The sequence below is a fragment of the Chenopodium quinoa genome, unplaced genomic scaffold, assembly GCF_001683475.1.
Source record: "Chenopodium quinoa cultivar QQ74 unplaced genomic scaffold, ASM168347v1, whole genome shotgun sequence".
NCBI classification, from domain to species: Eukaryota; Viridiplantae; Streptophyta; class Magnoliopsida; order Caryophyllales; family Amaranthaceae; genus Chenopodium; species Chenopodium quinoa.
This window is the reverse complement of record NW_018745454.1, coordinates 3047192-3058579: the sequence shown is the minus strand read 5'-3', so window position 1 is coordinate 3058579 and position 11388 is coordinate 3047192. Positions and strand designations below refer to the sequence as shown.

General features: G+C 38.9%; 1 protein-coding gene across 1 annotated transcript; it reads right to left on the bottom strand.

Annotated features, from left to right (window-relative positions):
* Nucleotides 1–8917: 8917 nt before the first annotated feature.
* LOC110714069 lies at nt 8918–10623 on the bottom strand. The gene has a single exon (XM_021892532.1). The coding sequence runs from the start codon at nt 10076–10078 to the stop codon at nt 9248–9250; it is 831 nt and encodes a 276-aa protein (XP_021748224.1). The 5' UTR covers nt 10079–10623; the 3' UTR covers nt 8918–9247.
* Between the last annotated feature and the right edge of the window lie 765 nt (nt 10624–11388).

The window sequence follows — 11388 nt, the reverse complement described above, 5'->3', positions numbered from 1 at the left end:
AATTCCGCTTCTTTTGCTTAATTGGTCGACACGTTGGGTCAACATTAAGCTTATGGGAGATGAGGTCTGGACTTATCCCGGGCATATCAGCTGCCGAGAAAGCGAACACATCTCTGTTGTCCCGAAGGAGTTGAATAAGTTCACAACGGGTGTTCGGATCAAGGTCCATCCCGATTGTTACACATTTCTCAACGTCTCCTTCGGCCAACCGAACTGTTTCAGTCTGTTGGTCCATATCCATTGCTGATGGACTGGAGTCTTCAGAATCTGGCCTGCTGCCTATGTCAGCAGGTGTCCCAGTCTTTTTGTTCTTCGGCTGGCTCTCTGAATCTTTCGGTTCAGCTGAAGAGCTAGCCTTTTCCCTTTCGAGCCCTTTTTCTCTGGGCACAGATCCTTGGGCCGAAGAACTTAGGCCTTTCGGCTTTTTTGTGTTTGGCTCTCTTTCTTTTTCTTTCTCCTCCTCATCCTTGTCGTCATCTGGGCGACTACTGGATGGCTTGAGGTAGTTGCACCTTCGGGCGTCTCTTTGGTTGCCTTGTATCCTTTCGGGGAAGCCAACGTCTCAGACGTAAATCATCAGCTGATGATAAGTTGAGACGACCCCTTGGATCTCATGAATTATGGGTCTCCCCAAAATCACGTTGTACACTAAAGGAGCGTCAATGACCAAAAAATCAATCATGACATTCCTGGCTGCCTCATCGCAGCCGATGGTGACAGGAAGTGTCACCTTCCCATCTGGGTAAGTTGAAGCCCCATTGAACCCGGATACCGGGTAGGGTACCGGCGTAAGGTGCTTGGGCTTCAGCTTGATTTGATTGTAGGCCTTTCGGAACAGAATATTCGCTCCGCTGCCACCGTCAACAAGGACCTTACTGACGTCGTGGTTGGCCACCGTGGCGATGATCACCAACGGATCCTCGTGAGGGAACGTTACCCCCCGGCAGTCGGCGGCTGTGAACGTCATGTTCGGCACCGGCGACTAGGGAGGCTGAATGTCAGCGTTGTTCACCTGGTGGGTCAGAGCCCTAAGGTGTCGCTTATGCTCCATCCGAGAGCATATTCCTCCCGAGATAACATTGATCGGAGAGAATTTTCCCTCCGGCTTTTTACTGTTCTTCCGGGGGAAGTCGAGATCTTGCCGAGAGTCCTTTGCCAACTTCTCGGACTATTTTTTCTCGCGGTGATCCGCGATGTATTTTTTCAAGTATCCCTTCCGGACGATGTCCTCTATCTGGTCCTTCAGTTGGATACACTCCTCAGTGTTATGTCCCGGAGATTCGTGGAACTCGCACCATTGATTTTTATTTTTCCGCTGATACCACTCTGGGAGTGGTCTCGGCTTTCGGTAACTCTGCTCCTCCTTCGTCACGCTGTAAATTTTGGCGCGTGGAAGAGAGAGCGGAGTGTAAGACTCGTATCTGCCTGTGTATGAGGCGGATTTTTCCTTCTTTGGGTCGCTGGCCGAAGATTGCTCCGAGGCCTTTGCCTTTCCCCTTGCCCTATGGCCTTGGCCTTCAGACAAGGGTGTTTGTTTTTGCTTCCCTCCCCCAGATTGAGGTTGGGTTTTTGTCTTGTTCCACTCTTCAGCTCGGATGAACTTATCCGAGGCATTCAGAGCTTCCTCCAAGGTCTGCGGGGTATGCATGACCATGAAGTCTAGGAACTTCCCGGACTGAAGGCCATTCTGCATTGCAAAAACGGCTAGCCCCTGGTCCAGCTGAGAGACGCTGGATGACTCGTTGCTGAAACGGGTCAGATAGTCTCGGAGGCTTTCGGTCTCCCCCTGTTGCAGACCCATGAGTTCTGCAGTAGTCTTCTCTCGGCGGTTTGCCGTGGAAAACTTGCTCCTAAATTTGGAGGACAGATCATCCCATCCTGTTATAGAGCCTTGCTTTACTCCCTTGGAGATCCATGCTTGCGCGACCCCCTTGAGAGTGGTTGGGAAATATATGCACCAAGTCGCTTCGGATCTGGGGCAAAGATGCATATGAGTCTCATACGAGGCCACGTGGTCCTTCGGATCCGAGGTCCCGTCATATGTGATGTGCGACGGTATTTTAACCGTGGGCACGTGCTCTTCCAGTATCCATTGCTCGAATGGCGAACTGGCGGGTAGCATAACGGCCTTGCCCTTGTTCCTGGCCGAAGGGACCGCGCTCCGCCCTCTTAGAGAGGTAGGAGTGGTTTTCGTCCCTGGCTGGGAAGTCTGGGCCTCGGCCGCAGGGAACGAGAGGCGACTGTGCACGCTCGGTTCCTTGCCGCCGAGTCGGTCGAGGACGCTTCGGCGAACAGTCTCAGGTTGTTCTTGGTGAGTAGATTCTGGCCGAGAAGCTGAGCTGCTGCTCTTATGCGTTTCTGGTTGGGAGGTTGAGGATCCTTTGAAGAATTGAGGGTTCTTTTTCCTCTCTTTTTCCGTTTTCCAGGTATCCTCTTCCCACTCTTCCAATTCCCGGAAGGAAGGAAGTTTCCCACCATCATGGTTTAGCTTCCTCCGCTGATGCCGGGTATGCGGAGGAGTTCGATCACGAGGTGGCGGCATATTTTGTGCCCTCATTGCCTCCATGAGCACTGCCAGCGCTCTTGCCACCTCCTCCAAGCTAGGCCCTGTCAACGGGGTCCTCGGCTGAGTATGGGAATGAGAGCGGACGGTCGATGGTTGGCTTTGGGGCACTGAATGCGTCCTATGATCAGAATGACCCATGCTAGACCGAGAGTGACTCGGCCTATGATGAGAGTTATGAATTACGGGAGAAATGGAATCCTCCCTGTATGATCCTCCCCCCGAGCTGGCACCCTTGGGAGAGTTCCGGTCCGGTGAGGGTGATGGTGTGGGGGTTTTAGGCTTTTCGCCTGCTCCTTGACGGAGGCCTTTGCTCTTCCGGTTCTTAACCATTGATACTAAGATAATTGCAAGATGATTTTGGTTAGAAACTTGGCTTAAAGATTTTTGAAAGTCTTTCCCACAGACGGCGCCAAATTGTTTCGGATGAAAACAATGGGACCTTGTAGAAGGTCCGATGAAGTGGAGAAGACTGGATTCGGTCCAAGTGATGTTGGGCGGAAGGTTTCCTGCACAGTAAACACACGTAAACTAGCCCCGGGGGTGTTGCCGAGGAAGGCCCCTCCGATGCTAAAGTCAGTACAGTGTGTAGAAAGAGAACACTATGCAAGAGAATTAATTGCTTGAGGCTTTGTTGAATGAATGTACAAATGTTATATTGATGGCTTTTATACCTTTGCATATATGGAGAAATTGGGCCTTAGCCCAATTGGCTTGCCTTGAGGACTGATCTTTGACTTTGGCACAATTGGAGAGTTGAACCTTGACCTTGGGCTTTTAATTGAATCATTCAGTGACTAGGCCCAATTAGACTAAATTGACCCAAACATAATATACTCCATTTAAAAATTTGTAAAGTATTATTATCATGCATGGTTGTCATTCTTTCTCCTAATTCAACTACTTGTGCTAAGCCAAAAAGTTTTGGATACGTAGTCTTATATACAAGTAGTAAAGACGCGCCGACCCTTCACGATTAATTTGTGCCTTTTTTTTTTTTTATTTTTTTTTAATTTTAATTATTTGAATTTGGACGTAAACTAAGGTAATGTGAGATTTGTCCAATTTGAGAGATCATCGTCACTTTCATCAATCTATGATAGTGATGGGTTTACATATTGCTTGGCTTAGGTCGTTGTTTAATTAATCATGTACAACATTGCCATTATATTGGAGAAGAATTTATACAAGCATATATAATATCGTGTGTTGCTCATTCATGGCCGATAGATTTGTCGCTGATGAATTAGACTATTAAAATATATATATATAGACCTTATTACTTTGTTATTTATCAAATAGTTTCGATATGATGTATGCATTTAGTCATTTACCCACTATTCATCTTAACATCTGAGATAATCTCGCTCTATTCATTAAAGATTTGTTATTTACAGTGGATGAACTAGAACATTTTCATGCATCTCATAAATTGTGCTAATTAATAAATTGAAGTCTTCGGGTTTGAGATCGTTAACTCCAACTCACTTGGTACTTTCGAATTACTTTGCAAAACTATCAAAAAACTAAAGTTAACCTACTTTTTTCAGTGAAATCTTATTAGTTCGCCATAAAATGATTGCATTTCAATTCATGAAGTAGTGGATGACAATGAAACTAGGTTATATCAAGATTAACCCTACTCTAAATACAAATTTCCATGGTCTTGGACAAAAAGAAAAAACAGTTAAGGAGAAAGAAATTATGCATGCATTGATGCATGCCTTCATATAAAAGTAAAAAAAAGGTTCCAATGCTTAGTATAGAGGGCAAGCATATACTTTGTACGAAAATTTTTATATTCTACAAATTTTTTATTTTATTTTTTAAAATATATATATTATAAAAAAAAGGAAGAAAAAGAGGGGGGAAATGCACTAGCTTATTGGTGGATGCACGTTTAAGCGTGGGCCTTTAGAAAAGCACCACATGCAAAGTTGTAGTGTTTAGAGTACTAAAAAGTAAAAAGGTTTTGCACTTGTTTGTTTGTTGAGAAAAATTTAGAAACATTAAAATAAAAATGAATTGGTGATGTTGGGTCACTTTGAGTTGTAGGCAAAATCAGGGGTATTGACCTACTTCCATATCTTAGATGATGCTTTTTCTTTGTAGCCAATTACAAAGTGGTCTTCGATTTTGATCATTAGAGCTTTCCATGCTGCCACCAGTTATTATTAATTTTTTGATTCTAAATGTTAGGTTTTGTTGTTTAGGGTCATGTTGAGTAATTTAAATAAATAAATAACTTTCGATAATTTAGCATTCGTATGATTGTATCCTTTTAAGTCGGACATAAAGATTGAACTAACCGGAGTAACTATGGAGTAGTTTAAACTTTAAAGTTTATTCTATTTTTGATCTTAATGTACGTTCTAAATCTTATGTTCTCTTATATATTCAAACCCTAATCAATCTTGGTATGTATTCTTGTACTAGATTTAATTAATAATTGAACCATCTAGCTTGGCCGGCCATGTTCAATCTCCTAAGCTAAGCTAGTTTCTCACCATTGTCTTTGAGAGTAGTTCTTTGTAGCACGTAATCTTCAAGTTGGATCAATACAAATTATACAGTGCTTAATACTGCTTACTACCTAATCAAAATCACACGTTCCATTAACATAATGCAAATAGTTTATTTGCTATTGTCTATGTTATCAAAATTAAAAAAAAAACAAAAAAAAAAAACAGTTCTAAAAAAAAAAAAAAAAAAAAAAAAAGAAGCAATATTAGGTTAACAAAATATAAAAATGGTGGGTAGTATAGAAGATAGAAATGGGGTAATGCTACTGTCGTAAAGATTGAGTGTACTTGCATTCAATTAGAAACCAACTATAATATCGAGAATGCACCTTTTATCATTTTTTGTTGCACTTGAATGATCCTTCTTTTTATACCCTTTAAGTTGATTTTGGATGTTGACACTTCGAAATTTTGTTGGTGGGTCTATTTTTATTATTCGTAAAATAGTAAACATACTGGTAAATTATACATTATGACTGTACTCCCAGCTTAATTGCCATGCAATTTGGCTCATCCACTTTCTATGATCTGAAAGATCTTCAATGTCACCCACTAATGATAGATATAAATTCAACTAATGGAAAATTAAACTCTGTACTTCGTGTTACTTATATGACCTTAACTTTATTATTTATTTATTACTCTGTATTATACGGAGTATAAGACTGATAAAATATAAGTTACCTATGAACTATTGTCCAATTATATAGAAAAATTAGAGAAGACAGATAACTAATATGGAGTATACAAGTCTGACAAGTTCATATATTTTTACTTAGGAAAAATTCATACCATTAATCCCAATTATTGGATGTCTTCTCATATTAATCCCAACTATGGGTTATTCTAGAATAATCCCAACTATGGGAGGTGTCTTCTAGAATTGATTTGTGACCTGTTTTAACTTATTAAACCGGTTGTTTGTATGAGGTGGCATATTGTGATTGGCTTATACTTTTTTTTTTTTTTTTTTAAACAATCTGCAATAATATATCTTACAAAAAAAAAAAATCGACCCTGTCCTTTTTAAATTATTGAGTTCAGGGAAGAAGACAGAAAGAGAAGAGCTTACATTGTTGATTGAACATGACATCAATGAGAAAAATTCCAATACAACAACATACAACTACTGTACAACCTATCTATACTACTTATATAAACTATCATTGTCGTTTATGATTTTTCATTATATAAATTATTGTTGTTTGTCCTTTGATTTTAAATGAAAAAACACAACAATCATTATTTTTTAATGAAGAGGAGAGAAATTAGGGGCAATATGAAGTAAGGGAATGAAAATGCAATGGAAATATGAGGGATCGGAGGAGCTGAACTTGATCGGTGCGTGTTGAGTAAAAGTAGTAATACGGCAATACGCTGATCAGTGGTGTAGATATGGTGTGCGGTGTTTTGTGGCTAACAAAGAAAGCGATAAATGGTGGTTATTTGTTCAAACCACCCACCGAAAGGAACGAATGGGAAGGTCGTGATCGCAGCCGAGGTGGACAGTGGTCAACAATGGCATTAAGAGGAGAGAGCAGCAAAGGAGACATTGAGCCATTAAGGGCAAGCAAAAAAATGGTGCACATACGTAGGTGGCTGGGTGGTGGAGGGGAGCAAAATAGGAGTGGTGGACCGGTGGTTATGGAGCTGGGCAAGGGGAGGAGAGAGAGTGATGTTTAAAATAAAAATATAAAAAAAACTTTACCTGTTTACCCGGTTACAAGTCATACGGGATCATTTTTGGAAGACACTCTTCATAGTTGGAATTATTCTATAATAATCCATATTTGGGATTAATTTGGGAAGACAATCAATAGTTGGGATTAATCATGTGAATTTTTCCTTTTACTTATATAATACGAAGTTACATAATAAATTTCAAAGAAATGCTAATTCTTACGAAGAGATTTCCAAGATTAAGTACAGCAAATCAAATTAAATATTTTAATGATCAACTTATGTTGAAACCCATTGTAGCCCACTTGTGAGTGTCTCACATGGTAGAAAGAGTATAGATGGTTCCACTTTATAAGGTAGAGGTGTTACTCCTATTATTGTCAATTGGTTTCGAAATTTAACAACTCATAGCTGCTTAAAACAATGACAAAATTATTGTAAGACATATATGAATTGCAATTTGCAAGAACATCTTTTTCCTCCAATTCAATTTAACGTAGCCAACAACTCCCCAATAATCAAAACACAATCAATCAATCACCGTCCATTTTTGAAGTCAGAAGGTTGATTTATTGAGTTTACAGTACGTACATGACATATTTATAGGGCAATTTTGTGTGGATAGGGTAAACTCCTAGCTTTACCTATCAAGTATAAATTCATGTTTATGATAATTTATGTATCTTTGCATTTAAAGTGAACATACTTCACCTCTTATGTAAATAACTGAGATTTTGATGTAGACTTTTACAGACATTAATAACTACTTTCATTATGTAAGGTAAATTGGTAAGAGTAATGTACATAATGTATGAATGCATTGCACTCGTACCAAACAATATCATTATTCATTACTATGGCTTTTAATTTCATTTCAGAGACGTTTTTTCACATAGTATAAGAACTCTGATCTTCATTCGAAAGAATAAAAACATGGCCAAGTTATGTGAAGATGATTTGCCTAGTTGCTGTAAATTCATGTGAAGCAGTGAATGGAAGTTGTACATTCTGACTGAAATTGCAAGTTGATCGATGAAAACTAGCTTAATAAACCTATCTTGTACTGCTAAAACGTTTTTTTTTTAAATTGTACGTTTTTTTCACATTAGAGACAACCACATGCATAATAGAGTACTCTTTAAAAAAAATACTCCATAGTGAAGTTATCCCTACCATCACGACGTGGAACCTCTTGAAGTGCGTATGATACATAGATATTTCAAAAAACCAAAATTCAAAGATCTGAAATTGTGTGTAGAAAGAGAAGTACTTGTAATTTGGAGGCAAAAAAGGCTATGAAAACGGGAGTAGAACCTAAGCATTACTGTACTGATTTTTATGATGTCATGCATGTATAGCAGATGAGCCATGCCAGCCAATCCAGGCTGTGTTAGCTGTTTCTAAGACTAACCATGACACTGTCTGAGCTGAGGCTACTAAACAACTTAACAGCTATGCTCACCTTTTTAGCTTGTTCACTTGTTGAGGTTAAGCCACTACTACTGTCATATTGTCAGAAATGAGTGCAGTACATAGCTCAGTCTCAGTTTAAGAGTTTGGCTCCTAAACCCTTTTCTTGTTTAGGGCCTTCATTTTTGGATTGGGCCATTTCAAGTTTCAACTCTTTACATCTACTACTATGTGCCAACAACAGGCTTAAAACCATCAGACATCAACCTTATAACATGGTAGTATGGTACTCGATTGACTAGGCTTGTTAAGGCTTGGCTAGTGCACTGATGTAGCAACAATCAATGTCTGGTGGTTTGAGAGTGACTGTGGTAGGTCCTGGCTGGGCTAATGAGACTGATAGTCAAGGACTCGAGGCCTCGAGACAATGGTGGTGTAGAAGGAAAACATTGGAGGATGGGAGCCCAAGGGTGAGGAAAACTGGTTCAAGGTAAAATTATGGCCTTATGGGCCTTTATGGACAATTGGTCATGGTCATGCCTCATGCCATTAGTTTATTCAGCAACAGAGGAAATACTCCACAGTAGTTTATTGTACCTCCATATCGAAATAGCACTATCAAACAAACAACAACAACAAAGCCTTAATCTCAAAATGATTTTGGATCGACTAACATGAATCCTTATAAGACATCGTACGATATAAATAGCACTATCAAACATAACATAAAAACTTTCGAACATTGACTAATTCAAGGAGCAATTCAATTGAACAAGCAACAAATATATTTAGTACATTAGCTTGAGATATATCACCATCTCAAAAGATTAAAATCACATATTTATATACATACATGATACATCTATCCAATGGCTATGAAATCAGTTTAAGCTAAAGAAGTACCAACAAGTGAAGAGACTACTTTTTATTAATAACAACATAAAATTTCAATTTTGGGACTCTAATTAAAAAGATTAAGCAACTTAATATCCTATTTGAGCAGTAATTCATCAAGGATAGATATACCACCATAACCCTCTGATTCAATCTCATCCGTCCATCATCATCATCATCATCTACCGGTTTCGAGATCCAACGCATCTAAAGCCTCGATATCTTGATCAGAAGGACTGAAATGTATCTTCTTCTGAAACCCTAAACCACACAGGATCATACCACCTTCTCCCTTACTTTTTCCCGCCATTTCTCTCCTCCCATTCAACTCCTTCAACACATTCGAAGTTGAAGCCGAAGATGAGTTCGATGCAGTCGACTCACTCTCATCGGAGTAATCAACCGAGTCACCGCCGCATGACTCGCTGCCGGAACTGAAATCGGAAACGCCACGACGGTGATGATTTCTCCGGCGACGATGATGAGTTTCCCCCATGAAATCACGGTAACCAATCGCCGATTTTCCGGCGAGTGAAAACCCTAACTCCGACGACGCATCAATCACCATTGCTCCAACGTTGAGAATCCCATGGAACCTTCCAGAAGAACGTCGGATTTGGACGGCGACGAAAGAAGGAACACCGACGGAATGAAGAGAGAGACAATTACTGACGAGAAACCTAACGGAGCCGAGAAGCGCGTCTTTGAGAACACCGACGGCGAAGATATCGACGGTGAAGGAGGAAGTATCGGAGAAGAGAAATTCATCGGAAACCCTAAAAATGAACTTGTCATTCCAAGAAGGGTTTTCGCCGCCGATACGATCGACGCGAGAACGGAGTTTGCGAGAGGGGTTAATATATGCGACGGCGTAAGTCTGAAGGCGTCGGAGATTGGTGGAAGGGGGTTTGAGATTTTGGGCGGAGATCAGGTTGATCTCAAGAAGATGGGTAGTTTGATGATGGGATGGTGTTGGTGTAAGTGGTGGAAGAGATGCAGGGGAATTCATTTCTTTCAAGAAAGTTCTTGAAATTCAAGGTTTTGATGGGTTTAATGGGTGTTGATGAAGGTGGTTGTGGTGGTGGTGGTGGTGGTGGTGATAGAGGCAGCGGCGGCGGCGGGGAGGAGAGAGAGGAAATGGCCGCGCAGGAGTGTGGTGAATTCCGAGAAGAGTGGATAATGAGAGTGATGGTGTATATATACGGTCTGATTTTTTATTTTGTTTTTTTGTCTTTTTCATTTTATTTTTTATTTATTTATTTATTTGTTTTTTATTTATTTTTTTTTTTTTTTTTGTAGAATTTGACAGTTGTCATACAATAGCATGGCACAGCTGGGTTTTTCTACCGTGTTGGGAAAAAAAAAAAAACACCATAAGCAAAATTAATTTATACGGATTACTGTTCAAAAAAATACTATGGAGTATATATAAACTGTATTGTGCCCTTGCTATGTACTGGACAGCTAAAGTATTCATAATAATGTTGCCTATAAAAAGAAATTCATAATAATTTTAATTTATTTGTTACCATATGTTATTGATTGCAAATTATATGTCATTGATTGTAAATGATATGCAATATTGCAATTTTATTTATTTATTTGGCAATAACGTAAATGATATGCAATAACGCAAATAATAATGGTAGAGATATTTTCTTTTTCAGGTGGATTTAGTTGTTTTTTTTTTTTTTTTTTTTGGTAATATATGGTTTTAATCTCTATAAGGTTATGATTAATTGATTGTAATGTAAATTAATATAGATTGATGGAAGTCTATAATTCACAATAAAAATATATATTTTCTTATTTTCTATAAAAATGTACTATATACTTATGTAAGTATTTAAGCTGGAGTTACGAAAACAATTTTGACCTATTATTTATTGTTACGAGTATTTTATTTTAAAAACATTTCACATACAATTTGACTATTTGAGATTAAGTTTTTCAGTTTTACTTCTCCCCGTACATGTGGCTCTCTAAATACCAAAAAAAAAAAAAAAAAAAAAAAAAAAAAAAAAAAAAAAAAACTTCTCCCCGTACATAACACAATGTAGACAAAGCTATAAAAAAAAAACCGGTAAACAACTAAACACTATGTAAAATTGTAAATAAAACACATAATCCCTTGTAAAAAAATAACCCTTCCTTTGTAAAATTAGCTTTAAAGCAGTCAGTCATTCAGAGGCAACCTAACAAACCCCAACTTTCAAATTCAATTTCCTTCAAGCCATCTACTCAAGTGATCATTTTGATGATCAGGTTCACAAGATTGAACAATTTAACTGTTGCAGATTTGCAGAAATTAAGAGGAGC